Source organism: Kogia breviceps, chromosome 18 (assembly GCF_026419965.1).
Source record: "Kogia breviceps isolate mKogBre1 chromosome 18, mKogBre1 haplotype 1, whole genome shotgun sequence".
Taxonomy (NCBI): domain Eukaryota; kingdom Metazoa; phylum Chordata; class Mammalia; order Artiodactyla; family Physeteridae; genus Kogia; species Kogia breviceps.
Window position 1 is genome coordinate 41,347,075 of NC_081327.1, and position 17,208 is coordinate 41,364,282.

The window sequence follows — 17,208 nt, forward strand, 5'->3', positions numbered from 1 at the left end:
GCCTCTGTAGTCAGCAAACCAATGGGTGGAAGTTTCAAGTTTCTAAATGTTGAGTTGTCTAAAGCTAGATGGGGCTGTCTCAGGAGATACTGAATCTATCTCCAGATTCATTCATGATGGCCAACTACTGAAATAATTCAGGTATTTAATTGTTCATTTTTTCCTTCACTCATTTATTCAAACATTTATTGAGTAGGCACTGGTCTGGATGTTAGACACCAAGATTGAATAAATTGTAAACCTTGCCTTTGGCTAACTCGCAGCCAGCAGGGAAACTGAAGTATTAACAAAGGATTACAACCCAGGGTGCATAGAGGTTGCTTCAAAAGAGTAATGGTAATACCCTGGAGAGAGTGAACAGGAAAGGCTGCTGAGGAGGTGACTCTTGAGTAGAGTTGACCAGGCCGACAAAGGGAGAAAGGAGTCCTAAGCAAGAAGCAACAATATGCAAAGACTCAGAAGTTAAAGTTTTTAGGATAGAGTAGTGGTATATCATTTGTATTACGTGCTCTTAAAGCACCCTCCAATCCTAAGGAGGTGTGCTGGCTCTTTCACTTCGTGTATTTTTTCACTTCATGCCAGATAGTTCGTGTATGTATATATTTCAGTTGTTATTTTTCATAGGAAGTAAAAATACTAACATTCTTCTTTGATTTTTGTTCATAGTTAAATTCATCCGAGAAGTAACACCATATATCAAGAAGCCATCGTTAGTATCAGATCTGCCATGGGAAGGTGCAGCTCCCCAGTCACCTAGCTTTAGTGGCAGTGAGGACTCCGGTTCTCCAAAACACCAGAACAGCACCAAGGACAGGAAGGTCATCCCTCTCAAAATGTGCTTCGCTGCTAGAAACCTAAGCATGCCGGACCTGGAAAACAGGTGAGCTGTACCTAAGGAGAACATCGTACTCATAGCTTTGCAAACTTACAGATATGTTGCAATATTACTTTCTCCCTTTGCGTATTTTTATGCAATAATATGACTGTTGACTAAATTATATAGAGGAAAACGTCAGTCTGAGATGAGAGAATCATTTTTGGACTTCCATATTTAAATTACTTCACACATATATGTACATATATAGATCAATTTTGGATGAACACACAAGAAGCTTAATGATGGTTATGCCTGGGGAATGAAATGGGATTAGAAGATAGAAGGAAAGAAGAGGCTTCTACTTTTCATTTTAAACCTTTCTGGAGTGTTACTATTAGTTTATTCATTATGAATATTACTTAATAATCTAAAAAGTCTTGTCCAAGAAATTTAAAAAAATATATCATAGGAGGAAATTCCTTATACTATAGTTAGTGTAAAGAATCAGAGATCTTTAAAAAAAAAAAAGAAAAAGAAAAAAGAATCAGAGATCTTCATTATAGGTGAGGCTGCATCAACTAGTAACGTGACTGTGGCAAGTTAGCTTCTTTTGACCTTAGTTTCCTCATTTGTGAAACGAGAGCATTGGATTGGATAATTTCTAATGTCCCTCCTAGTTCTATCACCATTTGGGTTCTATGACTTTGTCTTCATTAATGCCATGATGTGGTACTGGTAAACCTAGTGTTAGGTTAGAGATTAGGGGAAAAAAAGAGATAAAGAAACTAGTCCAAAGACATAGTTAAGGACAAACTTTTTATAATATACTTTCGCTTTTATGTTCTCCTCTGATCTGAATGCACAGCCAGGTGCCTAATCAGGATGGGATGGTTCACAGAAGACAGCAAGAAGCTGAATGACCTTCTTGGGCATTTTAGGCCATGGGGACATGGAAGCTCCTGCTCTATAATATATTATGTGTATGCTGGAAAGAGTTGAGCTCTGCAAACACACAGACCTTGGTTTGAATCCACACTAGGTCACCTGCTCCAAGGGAGGCTCTGAGCGAGTTCCTTCACCTCTATAAACCTCCATATTCTCAGTGATTAAAAAAATAATAATAAGAAGAATAATGCTTAACTCAGTGGGCAGATTAAACGGGATAACACACATGAAGCCCTGTGCATAGAGCCAAACACGTAGTAGGTTCTCAAGAAATAGCAGCTTAAAAAGTCTTAACTGCTAACTTTGTATACATACATATATATATATATATATATATATATATATATATATATATATATATATATATTTTTTTTTTTTTTTTGGCCATGCCATGCAGCTTGTGGGATCTTAGTTCCCTGACCAGGGATTGAACTCAAGCCCTCAGAGGTGAAAGAGCGAAGTCCTAATCCCTGGACCGCCAGGGAATTCCCATGTATACATATTTTGAAAATTACATTCTGATATATTTGTATTGTTTTTATTTGCTTTCTTTTAAAAGTTCAAGACATAGAAATTACTTCTTGTTATATACAGGTTTATTTGTGAAAGATTGTGTGTATATTGAATCATATATAAATACAGAACTGCTTGATCTTTAAAGAAATGCTTCTTTTTTTTCATACAGTAAGAATCTGATTTGCACTTAAGCATACCAGGGTCGGGGGGGGGATAGATTGGGAGATTGGGATTGACATATAAACACTACTATGTATAAAATAGATAACTAATGAGAATAGACTGTAAAGCACAGGGAACTCTACTAAATGCTCTATGGTGACCTAAGTGAGAAGGAAATCCAAGGAAGAGGGGAAATATGTATATGTGTGGCTGATTCACTTTGTTGTACAGCAGAAACTAACACAACATTGTAAAGCAACTATGCTCCAATAAAAATAAAGATAAAAGAATCTAATTTGTAAAGTAAATAATCAACTCTGCCTCTTAAATCCAAATTAAAATTTTTCTCAAGTGAGATATATTTATGTAGAGACTTTGATCTGTTAATCATGGACTTAAAAACAATTATGTAGTTAGGACTATGGAGAAGGATTTAGAATAGAGTTACAATGTGATAAAGAGAACAAATAGACATTAAATTTGTCAGCTGATTGTCAGGCTGAGGAAAGTATTCAGGTTAAGTCCCTTCATAATAAATAATTTTTTTTGAAATAAATGTATTTATTTATTTATTTTTGGCTGCTTTAGGTCTTGCTGTGTGCAGGCTTTCTCTAGTTGCGGCAAGCGGGGGCTACTCTTCATTGCAATATGTGGGCTCCTCACTGCAGTGGCTTCTATTGTGGAGCACAGGCTCTAGGCGCGTGGGCTTCAGTAGTTGTTGCTCGTGGGCTCTAGAGCACAGGCTCAGTAGTTGTGGCACATGGGCTTAGTAGCTCCGCGGCATGTGGGATCTTCCCGGACCAGGGCTCGAACCTGTGTCCCCTGCATTGGCAGGCGGATCCTTAACCACTGTGCCACCAGGGAAGTCCCTGTAAATCATTTCTGAGAATGAGAATAGATTGTTGTCTTAGTCTGTTCAGGCTGCTGTAACAAAATACCATAAACTGGGTGGCTTATAAACAACAGAAATTTATTTTTCACAGCTAGGGAAAAGCCTTGGAAGTCTAAGATCAAGGCACTGGCATATTAGTGTCTGGTGAAGGCCCACTTCCTGATTCATACATAGATGGCCATTTTCTTGCTATGTCCTCACATGGCAGAGAAATCTAGATAGCTCTAATCGCCTCCCAGAGGCCCCATCTTCTAATTTTGTCACATTTGGGGTTAGGATTTTAACATGAATTTGAGGCAGGGACACAAACATTCAGTCTACAGCACCTGTAGTGCTGCTGATATATTTCTATAGCACGCTGGGGTTGTGGGAGTAGGGAGAGGAGGAAGGAGGAAGGTGATATGACTTGGCTGTATTGCTGAAAGTGGTGCTTGTTTATCATCCACTAAGACATCTTTTAGAGCTCAGTAACCTTGACCTTTATTAAAACTTGGGGCTGCATTCTCTTTAGCGTATATGCTAAAGCCATTTGGTGGATGGTCAAGTTTGAAGTAGATTTTCAGAACCAACAGGAGAGGGCAGTTTGGGCTACAAGAGTTGCATCACATCGTGCTCTTCAGTAAGATGATCAGTCTACTTATTACTCTACAAGGATAGGTCTTAGAAGAGTTAGGCTTTTGCAGATTATCAGGCTTAATGCTGCAAAGTAATTCGTTTCCAAAGTTACTTAAAATACCAAATTTGGGGACTTCCATGATGGTCGTGTGGTTAAGACTCCACGTGCAGTGCTCTCAGTGCAGGGGACACGGGTTCAATCCCTGGTTGGGGAACTAAGATCTAGCATGCTGCATGGCGCAGCCAAAAAGAGAAAAAAAAGTACCAAATTTGCAAATGATCTGCTTTTTGTAAAATATAAGTTGGAAGAGATTCAAGGTTATTCTAATGTCACTCTTGCATTCCAGTGGGCTTTCTGGAGAAAAAGAAAAGCAGTAGAATTGCAGGTACCTGGCAAAATTATGCTTAACTTTGGTTATACCCACAGGAATGTGAACATCTATCCTAAGTGTCTTGGTAGAAAAATATGTTCAGAGCCATTGACTAATTAGACTGAAGTTAGGGTGATGGACTTTGTGACTTTAGGCAAACTATTTGTTTTCATAAGCCTTGGTTTCCTCCTGTATAAAATGAAAGGTTATATGAGGATTAAATAAGAGAACAATTATAAAATTGGCATAGTATGCTCTCAATATATTATTATTATAGGTGTTATTGGTGTCCTTGTGACCTTAAATAAGTCCCTTAATTTCTCTGTCCTCCTGTTTTTTTCTTTCTGTAAAATGGACATAATAATGCTTGCTCAACTCTGTTCTTTTACTTCAAGGATAAATAAGATAGTATCTGTAAAATCACTTGGAGCTCTTTGATCCTTAAATTTATCTCAGCTCTGTCAAAGGAAATGTCATGACAGGTAACACAGCTGCAACATTTAAAGCCATGGAGAAAAACAGTTCATTTAGGAACAGCAAAAATAAGTTTCATCAGGACATCTGTCACCAAGATATTTATCACATTGCAGCCTTATATAACTGATCATATTTCTATTTGAAAATCTTAATCTTCCACATAGTCTTTTGTAAAACTCTGACAAGGAATAGGCTTAGATATTTGCTAATCTGGAAAATAATTATGAATCTGGTATTTAAGCCCTACATAGGCAAGTGGATTCCCATCATCATTTTTTCCCGAACAGTTTATTATGAAAATCTTCAAACATACAGCAGAGTCAAAAGAATTTTATAGCCAACACTCATTTTTCCATCACTTAGATTCTACCATTAACATTTTACTATATATACTTTATCATGGATTGGCCCACCTATCCATCCGTCAATCCATCTTAATTTTCTTTGTTGCATTTCAAAGTGAATTGCACACGTTAGAATACTTCTCTCTACTCAAGCGTGCATATAGAGTTCAGTGTTTTCGTTGTAGCTTTTTTCTTTTGAGACAATATTTGCATGCAATAAAATACACAAATCCTAAATTTTGACAGATGCATAAAATTATGTAACCCAAGCCTGTCAAGATACAGGACATTACTGTTACCTTGGAAAGTTTTCCTTTGCCCCTTCCCAGTCAATTCCCTCTCCCACCTTCCAAGGCTACTACTGTTCTGACTTGCTGTCATAGATCTGTTTCAGCTATTCTAAAACTTCATGTAAATGTAGTCATATCATATGTACTTTTTTGTGATAGAATTATTTAACTCAGCGTAAGAATTTTGAGATTCATTCTTCTTGTTGCATGTAACAATAACTCTCTTTTATTGCTGAGTAGTGTTATGTTTTATGAATATAACATAGTTTCTTTATCCATTTTCCTATTCATGGATACCTGAGCTATTTCCAGTTTGGAGCTAATATTAATAAAGTTACTATGAATATTTTTGTACAGCTCTTGCGGGCATACGTTTTTATTGCTCTTGGATAAATTCTTAGGAACTGCTGGCTCAAAGGGTAGGTGTATGTTTAGTTTTTTAAAAAACTTCCAGGCTTTTTTCCAGAGTGGTTGTGCCATTTTACATGCCCACCAGCACTGTGCAAGAGTTTCCATTGCTTCACATCCTTGCCAGTATTGGTAGTGTCAGTCTTCTTAATATTAACTATTCTGATGTGTATGTAGTGGAATCTCTTTGTGGTTCATCCTTCATTTTAATGTAAAGACTTCACTTGCTAGATAAAAAACTTATTTGACATGAGAGGAAAGCGTCCTTTTTTCTGTTTTACTACATTGATTTAGTTTCACTATCTTAAGCTGAGAAAAAGTGCTGACCATCAGAATGAATAAGTAAAGAGGGGGAGGAAGTTTGTTCGCTTCTTCCACCTCTAGTCCTCAAGACCTCACTAGATGCTTCTGATAGTTATAAGCGGTTCATTGTGGAAAGTGAAAGCTAAATAAATAATGACAAAGTCCAGGGAGAGAACATGAGCCTGTTCCTTAGCAAACAGCATTGTGGGCAGTGCGGAGTTTAGCGAGGACAAGGAGTTCTTAAACGCTGCTTTTCGGAAATGTAAATCTGTTATCATTGAGCTGGTTCACAGTGTCTGGGTCATCTTCACTTTGTCTGTTTTCCATGTAAAAGGTAAATTTTGGCTTTATGATGTGTAAAACAACATGATTATTACTAAATTGAACACATAAGTTATGTCAAAGACTTTACTAAGCAGGCTAGACTTATGAATCCTATGCTTCTGTGGACCTAACCATGATCTGATTCATCTGATCAGAATGCAATTGCATTTCTCAGGAAATCCTCAGTGGTTTGACCAGAGGCCAGAACTCTTCACACTGTAGCTGTCTCCTCCTCTCTCCTGTGGGCCCAAACAATGACTGGCAGACTGCCTCCAAACTCTTATTCGTAGAATTTTCATTTGAATTTGTCTTTTAAAACAGCAGTAGACGTTAGGAAACATTTTATCCCCTTTATCAGCTCTAAGGGGTGCTTCTTTAAAGGCAGACTTCTGGATCCTAGAATCATTAGTCCTATTTTGGAGTTTATTTTTTGTTTCTTCTAATTTAATTTTCTATTTTACAATCACTTTTTAAGAAATACTGCAAAATTTCTCTTTTCATGAAAAATTGGTGATTCTGTCCTGGGAACTGTTTTATTTCCTGTTTTCATCTTTTTCCAGCCTAGTGGTCACATGATCTTTTCCTGCTTAATCAGGTTAAGTTTATTTTATATCAGACTTATTTTCCTTTCTTTCAGTTATTAATAAGTAGGATCTTTAACATCGGGATTTTCAGAGTTTAAACTGTGGCAGAGGAGCTGTGTCTGAGAGACTCTCCCAGGAACTACATGAGGTATAAAGGCTTTTTCAGAAGGTGAATGTTTTGTGTCCAGAGAAGGATGAACTGATTCCTGCCTTTAGCGCTAAGTAGGTCAGTAGGAGGAGTGAAAGAAATTTTTTGTCGTAGTTTTGCAACAACTTTTAGCATGCGATTAAGGATGTTAAGCTGGTTACAGTGCCAAAACAACCAGCTGGAAATAAATAGCCTCTGTAGAAAACAACTAGCCTGGTATAGGGTCTAAATTAAGGACATCACTGGCTCTTGCACTTAGTTTGGTGGAATGAGGGTGGATATGAATCTTCTTCTGGGTTGAGGGTGTGGCAGTCACTGGCCGCTGGGGGTGGGGAATGCTGAAACAGTCAGCCGGCCTCTTTATTTTAGCTGAGTGCTTTACTCCCACTTCCAGAGGTAACTGGTGCCTCCAATTCCCCAGCCTCTTCAGGATTTTGCAACATGGATCGGCTTGGATTTGACTCTCCCCACTTTTCTTAGGTCTGCTCTGTCTGTTTGCCAGCTTCCAAAATTTTGTTGTAGTCGCTCTTCTCTTCTCCCTGAGCTTGTAGGATTATGCTTTTTAAACATTCCCTTTAAAGTTTGGTGGTGACTTCTTAGATACAGCACCAAAAGCACAGTACATAAAAGAAAAAATTGATAAGTTGAACTTCATTAAAATTAAAAACTTCTGCTCTGTAACAGACACTGTGTACTAGTGTTCTCCAGAGAAAGAAGCAACGGGATGGATGGTTAGATAGATTTATTTATTTATTATAGGAGTTAGCTCATGCAGTTGTGGAGACCAAGAGGTCCCATGATCCATTGTCTGCTGGCTGGAGAAACAGGAAAACCAGTCTTATAATTCACCCCGAGTTCAAAGGCCCAAGAGCCAGGAATGCCAATGTGTGAGGACAGGAGAAGAAGATGGTTGTCCCAACTCAAGAAGAGAGCAAACTTGCCCCCCACCACCACTTTTTTATTCTATTCATGCCCTCGGTGAATTGGATGATGCCCACCTGCATTGTCGAGGGCCATCTTCTTTACTCAGTCTACTGATGATGCTAATCTATTCCAGAAACACCCTCACAGACACACCCAGAAGTAATGTTTTACCAGCTACCTGGACATCCCTTAGCCCAGTCAAGTTGACACATAAAATTAACTGTCACACACTGGTAAGAGAACGAAAAGATCAGCTACAGACTGGGAGAAAATCTTTGTGAAATACATATCAGGTAAAGGACTGATATCCAAAATTTACAAAGAATTCCTAAAAGTCAACAATAAGAAAACAACCCAATTTAAAAATGAACAACAGACCTGATCTGAACAGACACTTCACCAGAGAAGAACTACAGATGGCAAATAAGCATATGAAAGGTGCTCAAATCATATGCCATTAGGGAATTGCAAATTAAAACAATGAGATACCACTATACACGTATTAGAATGGCCAAAATCCACCTGACAGTACCACATGCTGGCAAAGATGTATAGTAACAGGAAGGCTTATTCATTGATGGTAGGAATGCAAAATGGTACGGCTACTTTGGACGACAGTTTGACAGTTTCTTACAAAGCTAAACGTAGTCTTACCATGTGACCCAGCAGTTGTGCTCCTTGGTATTTACACAAAGGAGTCAAAAACTTATGTCCACACAAAAACCTACACACAAATGCTTTAATCATAATTGCCAAAACTTGAAAACAACCAAGAGGTCCTTCAATAAATAGGTGAATGGGTAAACAAACTGTGGTTCATCCAGACAGTAGACTATTATTATTCAGTGATAAAAAGAAGTGAGTTGTCAAGCCACAGAAGGCATGGAGGAACCTTAAATGCATATTGCTAAGTAAAAGAAGCCAGTCTGAAAAGCTTATGTACAGTTTGATTCCTTGGAAACAGTAAAAGGATCAGCAGTTTCCAGGAGTTCAGAGCCAGGGAGTGAGTGTAATATACTATTTTAAATCTTCCCATAATAAATGTATAACTATTTTTTCTTTTAGAAAATATAATCTTTTTTTAGCCAACAAATATTTATGTTAAGGACCATGACGGCAACAATTGTTATAGCGGAAAATAACATTAGAAAGAAAAAACATTATAAAGTAATATAGAGGACTAAATAAAGGTCAACATGAATGTTAAGCTATTTGTCAGAAATCTCTTCTCTTCTTCTACTTTTGCTGAGCTTTTAGGATGGAGGTGTTCCTCCTGACTAGGAATGTGTCCTGCTGGTGAGCTCTGTGTAGTCTCATCCTTCTTGGATCCAATTAAACCTCCCCAGGCCATTTCTCTATTGTAATCCATCTTACATCCCACTATAAAATTATTATTATTATTATTTTTGGCCATGCCAAGTAGCTTGTGGTATATATATATATATATATATATATATATATATATATATATATATATATCACATTTTGTTTATCCATTCCATCAATGGACATTTGGGTTGTTTCCACCTTTTGGTTATTGTGAATGATGCTGCTGTGAACCTAGGTGTACAGATATCTCATAAAATTATTTTTAATTCATTGTTTTGGTCATATCATTCCCTTGTTGAGAATCCTCAGTGATACCATGTTGCTTACCAATTAATATGCAGACTTAACCTACTATTCAAAACCCTCTAAATTTTAATCCCAAGCTACTTCTCACTGTATTTAGCTATAGGATAGGAAATCAAATAAATTCATCAGAACTGTAACTAAAACAGAAAGCAGGATAGCTTATGACTTGCTGTCTAAAGATACTTCAGGTGTGGGCTTTGTGAAGTGTTTTGGCTGGTCACAGATCTTATTTTATGTTTTGACTATTTTCTAGAACTTTCTGGCCTACTTAGCTATTGTCCTAGAACTGTGAAGGCATATGAAACATGGATAGACGGGTGGCTAGACCTTCAGGTAGCTAGAAGGGTAAGTCTAGTGGGAAGGCACGTGAGTGGGTAAGTAGGTTACCAGGTAGATGTGTTTATAAATTGACTCACAGCATGACACCAGCTTGGTAAGTGTGCCCCAGAGGTGTAGAGGCCTCCATTGCAGTCCTGCTTTGCTACTACCGTCTTGGGAGTGCCTTTTTTAGCCAGGAACTTTGTGGTAGTCATCACAGTTCTTTATAGAAGTAGTTTTTGTAACCTGTAATTGTGTATTAGTTAATTATAAATTTTGTGCCTTCCCCATTAGATGATAGTCCCAGTGAGAGTAGAGACTAGTTTTTTTGCCTATCTTTTTCACTGCTGTATGTCTAACACAGTGTGAAGCATAGTATCTGGCATACAGTAGGCTCTCAATAGGTGTTTATTTAAGAAAGGGTAGACTGACCAGAGTTCAAATGAGAATGAATATTTGCCATATTAAGTATGGCAAATTAAAATATTGGAATTGTAAAGGAATTTCTAAACAGGACAAAAGAGAGGGATGCAAGCTTCAAGGCAGAAATGCTAGTGTACATGTAAGCCGGTCATCTTTGACAGGTGGTGTGGGATCTGGTGACAGTGCTTCAAGGAAGCAAAAACTATCTTCAGAAAGATGAAAGAATAAAAAGATCTCTCCTTGGGTCAGTGGCAGTTTGTAAATTTCCAGCCTACCAAATTCTTTTTCCATTTTAAAAGATATGTATGTTCACTGTTAGAACACAGCAGTGTATATATGTTAGTCATTTATTAAATGATTTTTTTTTTGCGGTGGGCAGGCCTCTCACTGTTGTGGCCTCTAGATGCACAGGCCCAGTCCAGTGGCCATGGCTCACAGCAGCCCAGCCGCTCCGCGGCATGTGGGATCCTCCCAGACAAGGGCCCGAACTCGTGTCCCCTGCATTGGCAGGCGGACTCTCAACCACTGCGCCACCAGGGAAGCCCCTATTGAATGATTTTTAAAATTCATCTTGGCAAAAACTTTGATCAAAACACAAAGTAGTACCCAACAGATTGCTTCATAAGGAATTTGTTGAGTGTACTTTAAAAAAAATTTATGTAATTCCTAAAAGTTACTTTTGAAGTATAGATTGTTCACAGTTGAGTATTAACAAATAATAGTCATAGAGTTGAAAATCTCTTAACTATTCTTCTACCATGACTCAGTGGATGATTTAATCATATAATGTTACCCAGACCCTCAAAAACAATTTCAACTTTTCGTAAAGAGTCATTCTTCAGCTATTTTCTTTATTTCACACAGTGGAAATTTCAGTTCACTGTTTGGCAGTAGGTTCTATATACCTAGCAATACTGTATACCAGAGTTTTCTAAGTATTTAAAAAAACATTAGTTCTTTCTTTACAATGTGCCTATGAGATTCAGCAAACACACTTTTCATTTCTTTGACATGGAAATTAAGGCAAAGTGCAGTGTTCTACTACAGACTCTACGATAGGTTCCCTTATCTTAGATCATTACATTAATACTGAAACAACAGACCCAGTAGTTAGTCTTTCCAATGATGATCTTTCCACATGTGGATCTCTCTGGAATTAGACCCTAAGGAATTAAGAGAAAGTATTTATATTCTGGAATGTAAAAGTAGATTTTCAGTTATGTATGTTAAACCATGGCAGGTTTGATGGCTTCTGATCTAGCTCACTTTTTTTTTTCTTTTTCCACACAGATTGATAGAGCTACATTCTCCTGATAGCAGGAACACGTTGATCCTACGTTGCAAGGATACAGCCACAGCACACTCCTGGTTCGTAGCTATCCACACCAACATAATGGCTCTCCTCCCACAGGTGTTGGCTGAACTCAATGCCATGCTTGGTGCAACCAGTACAGCAGGAGGCAGCAAGGAGGTTAAGCACATTGCCTGGCTGGCAGAACAGGTAGGCTGGGAGGCAGGGCAGGGTCTCACCAGGTCACTACTCAGAGCCAGGATGGTTCCCCCATTTCATATGTCTGTAATGTTTATCATGCAGTCAGGCCCTGGATGTCTAGCTTGCAGATCTTTTGTTAGTCTTTTGTTTCTCCTCCCCTAGTGTTTAGTTGTTTGTTGCTAATTATCACCTCCACCAGAAGAATTGACTGTCATGATCATCATCATCATAACATAACTAAAAAGGGGTTCTTAGTAACATCTGTGTCCTTAATGACTGAAGATAATTTTCACGGTTTTAGAATAGGATCAGCAAACTTCTTCTGCAAAGGGCTATTGGTGCTACAACTACTTGGCTCTGCCATTATAGCAAGAAAACAGTCATAGACAATACGAACATGAATAGATGTGACTGTTTCAATAAAACTTTATTTATGAAAAGAGGTAGTGGGCTGTATTTGGCCCACAAGTCAGTTTCCCAATTCCTGTTCTAGTCTATTGACAGAGTTTCAGGGACAACAGGCTTACTCCCCTGGTCTGGGAAAATTATAAAATATGCAAAACACTTTACAAGCCATTAAACACATGTATAGTTGTCTTCTACAACTGAAAGATGAAAAGAAGAGAAACAAGAAAACCTAAGTAGATGTTGGGTGAAGGGAAAGGAAGGATATGATCCAAGTTAGTTTAGATCCAAATTTGGCAAACGGGAAACTAAAAGTTCTACATGATGTTACCATACATCCTTTTTCTTTCTGGTCCTTCACTGTCAGCTGGGCCAGAGGGAGTTGAAAACAGAAGACAGAATAGGGATTCAGAGATGACTGTTCAAGTGCTAGCTCTGTTTTTCACTGGTTGTAGATCTTTTTAAAAGTGCCTTCATATCTTTGCATCCGAGTTCCTTCGTGTGTGCAAGGGGGCAGGGATTGCATCAGTATCAGCCCAGACAGATTTTGTTGTTTTGTGTTAAATACAGTTTTCCAGGTCTGGCTCCCCATGTTCCCCATCAGGAGTTCACATTTGGTGGACCGATGGCGGGGCCTGGAAATCTCATTTGGCCCCCCAGGTGATTGTGTAGTGGATTTCGGACTCCACCGATTTAGATTTTTTTCAGCCGTGAAATTTTACGAACATTCCAAATAATGATTTTAATAAATTAGAACACAGAATTAGTACTGTGATGATTTCTAGGAGGCATAATTAGAGTAACTAAGCAGAAGAAACTAATGAAAATCATGGTATAAGTATTTACGACTTTGAAAGTTTTAGTCTTTTAGTTGTGTTTATCACTGTTTCTGTATTTTTATATGCTGCTTGAAAACCTCGATTGAGTGGTAATTGTTCTGTGGTTTCAGCAATGTTAGAAATCTTCATGATTTTAAAAAGGTAATACATTCACATAGTTCCAAGGTCAGAATAAAAAGTTAATAGGTGATGTCTTACTCTCCTTCTGGTCCCCCATCCGCCTAATTCCTACCCCTTTGCGCCCAGAGAGGTAATCACTTTCGTTCCTTTCTACTGAGTCTTTTGAGATTTCTTTATGTAAATAAAAACAGTTATGAATATATATTCTTCTTTTTCTCTTTTATAAAAGAAGATGGCATATTATGCACACTACTTTATACCTTGCTGGTTTCTTTCCATATCAAAGCACAGAGAGCATTCTTTTTTACAACTGTATAGTTTTCCATCGTGTGGCTGTAGTTAAATAAGCACTCCCCCCAGTTTTGTTGTCATATCTTTTGCCATTACAAAGAATGCTATAATGAATAACCTTGTAGTTTGTCCTTTCACACATGTGCTTTCCAAACTCTTTGGTTCCTGAGTTCAGATAGATCAGATAACAAGGGAACACACATTATCTGAATGTATTTGGTTCTTAAGTTTCTAGTAGTGAGCAGTAAAACTTTGGTTAGAAAGGGATTTATCCAAAGTTTTACATCATTTCCTGAGCTTTGATAGTTAGAGTTCATAGAACAGGGGATATTTCTATACCTGTAGGATAAATCCCAGAAGCGCAAGTTCAAAGGGTATATTAGTAATCTATCTCTATAAAACAAATTACCCCCAAGAGTTAGTGACTTTGAAATAACATTTACCTCCCACAGTTTCTAAGGATCAGGAATCGTAGCTGTTTACCTTCCTGGTTCTGGTCTGGGATGCTTCATGAAGTTGCAGTCAAGCTGTCAGCAAGGGTGGCAGTCATCTGAGGGCTTGACTGGGTTGGCAGGTCCACTTTCAACATGATTCATTTATATAGCTGTTGGCAGGAGGTCTCAGTTTCTTACTGCTTATTGGCAGAAGTCCTCAGTTCCTTGCTATGCCGGCCTTTGCACAAGATTGGCTGAGTGTCCTCAAGACATGGCTGTGGGTTTTTGTCAGAGCAAGTGATCTGACAGAGAGTACAAGATGGAAGCCACAATACCTTTTATGACCTGGTCTCTTCTCTATTCTTTTCATTAGAAGTGAGTTACTAAGTCCAGTCTATACCCCAGGGCTCTGGCTCTTAAAGGGAAGAATGGTAAAGAATTTGTGGACATCTTTTTAAACTACCACAAAAGATATATGCGATTGTAATTTTGATAAATATTGCCAAATTTGCCTTCCATCAAGATTGAACTAATTTAAATTCCCACCAGCAACATATGAGAGTTGCCAGACCTTTAAAGTGAACTTAATTTGGTTTATGCTACATACAGACAAGTAGAGAGGAGAAAAATAAAGCCACAAATTCATCACAATCTGCACTTTATGGACTGTATTTATGTGTGTGTTTCCTCCACTCAGTTGTGAGCTCTTGGAAGATAGGAGCACATTTTTCCCAAATCTTTAGCCCCCAGAGAACTTAGCCTAATGCTTTGTAAATAGTAAATGTTCACTGATTTTTTTCCTTTGTCTACATATATACATGCAAAAAGCAAGCAAACAAGTCATTAATTATAAAATACTGTCCAAGAACACAAGCTCAGGGTTGGAAAATAATACCAAGTCGAAAAGTTTCAACTTCTTTAAAAATAGTATCATGGAACTAATCCAAAGTGCTGTTTCTAAACTATTCATGATTTTTACTTTTTCCAAGTAGTTGTTTGGGTTACCCAAATCAAATACACTTAGAATAAGTTGTTCAAGCAAGACTGGATACCATTCCTCAGAGGTATTATAATGAACTTACGTATCTGATAAGAGTTGCCTTTTTTAACGGTAAGATTGTTTAATTCTATGAGTATGAAAATGGTCAGGATAATTTTAGATCATGTAGTCTTTTAAAAATACGTAAGCATTTATTTTAGCAATAGATGTGTTTCCTGAAAAGCTTGCATATGAATGAAACTGTTTCAGTTGTAAAGAAAAGATAGTTATCATTTATTTAACTTTAAATGATCTCTCCTTAACTTATCTGTTTGTTATTTCACATTGTTATAAATTGAGTTTGCTTAAAATAGGGAAAACCTATGCTACAGATGTTTGGTAACCAATAGATAATCTGTTCTGTGCAAGGCACTTCTATCTTTATTGATACTGATTTTTATGTGACTGATGGTTTACCTTTTAGTTGGTTATATTCTTAAGAGGGAATCTTCTTTAAGTCCACCAAATGAGGGGACATATGTTACCTACAAAATAAGTATTTTTAAGCATTTGAGTGTTGGTAGAAAAGCCAAGACAGCCAAAGAAAGCTTTGTTTTCACAGTTCATACCTTGTTCCTGGTTATTCTCAAACTGTGTAAAGACTCAAATTAGGAACATATGCACTAAATCAGGATTAGTGGAACAATTTATTTTTTGCTCTATGTTTTCTCTTGTAATAATAAAATACATGAATAGCAGGAGTACATCACCTCTTAAAAAGACTTGTGGGATGAAGAGATTTAGGGAATGAATAATAACTATTATTAATTTTTCATCTTTAGTGCTATTCAACTCTAGTTATTAGAAAATAAAATTTGGAGAAGGCTATTGTTTGGCCAGGTGTATACATGTGTGGGTATTGAAAACACAAGCAAACCAGAACCCTAACTTTAGTATCCCTTTTTTCTCTGGCCAAAAACTTGATAGTGGGGGAAAAAAAACACCTCTGGGATCAGAGCCAGGAGGACTCAGAGGACACGTAATTTGCAACAAGAGGCTAGTGGCCAGAGCCAGAAGTTGGTCCCAGTATGATAGTCCAAACATCAAGAGACCTGCCATCCCTTCTAGAGACACCAGAGGCAGACCAGCCCCAGCCATACTGTTGCAGGTGCCAGAAAAGTCCTGAAGGATGTCTGGTGGACATGAGGTTTCCTTCTTCTTCTGCTGTGAGGACACCTACAGTCTTTTGCACCCATGTAGTGGAGTCCCAAGGTTGCTTGTACTGATACCACAACCAAAAACACATATTACATATAGCAGGCGGCATTTTGATTCCAGTGAAAGCAAACAGTATCCTTATGAGTTAAGGCAAACAGGCAAACAGAATGACTTAAACTGAGGTTTCATTTTTCTCCAATGGTAAGTAGAAGAGGGAAAAGATACTTTCCAAAAACTAAGGACTCAAAAGAGCTAAAGAATAAACACTTTTTAAAAATTGTTAATTGAAAGAAAAGTTCTCTGTCTTGAAATTGCATATTGCTTGTATTGGCATTAGCAGTTTTCCTTTCTCTTCTTTGGGAAGAAATACATTTAATTTAGGTTTTCTAAATGCATATACTCTGATCTAGTGTTCAAAATCTCTCTTATAACTTAGCAAAAAAAAAATTAATTAAAAAATCAGATAGTCATTTTATCCGTTTGGGAAGATACATTTTTACATTATTTTCCCTATGAAATATTATCCATAACAATCTCGGAGACAAAGACTTAGTAGTGCACATAAACTAGAAATCCCTTTGGGGTATCTATGACCCCAAAATTTAAGAATCCAAGAGAACCTCTTTACAGCTGATACTCTCCCTCCAGACATTACTTTAGACTAATATAGAGTCTTAGAAAACTTGGGTTCACTGGTAAGGAAAGTATTAATTATTTCTACCATACTTTGCTTGAATTCTCAGGGTTGGGTCATGTATTTTGTGCTTTCAGCACAGGGTCGAACATGGGTGACTTCACTGGCTGGAATTCATTTCCCCTTCCTGGAATCAGCTCATGGCTCTAGCTAGGAGAAAAGTGTCCCAGTGGTAGATGTTATAGCACAGAACCGAACCACTCAGGTCACTTTTCAGATTATAGATGTATTCTTAAGGTG

General features: G+C 37.6%; 1 protein-coding gene across 3 annotated transcripts in view; it reads left to right on the top strand.

The window, feature by feature from the left end:
- Positions 1-17,208, top strand: part of SNTB2 (syntrophin beta 2) — a 94,024-nt gene that overhangs the window by 43,101 nt on the left and 33,715 nt on the right. For 2 of the 3 annotated variants that reach the window (XR_010837701.1, XM_059044861.2), the window contains exons 2-3: positions 667-880; positions 11,787-11,997. Coding sequence is in view for 2 of the 3 variants with exons in the window: in XM_059044861.2 (XP_058900844.1) it covers positions 667-880; positions 11,787-11,997 (425 nt within the window). In the remaining variant the exon portion in view is untranslated. The remainder of the gene's footprint in view (positions 1-666; positions 881-11,786; positions 11,998-17,208) is intronic. The other variant, XM_067018663.1, reaches the window with a different exon arrangement.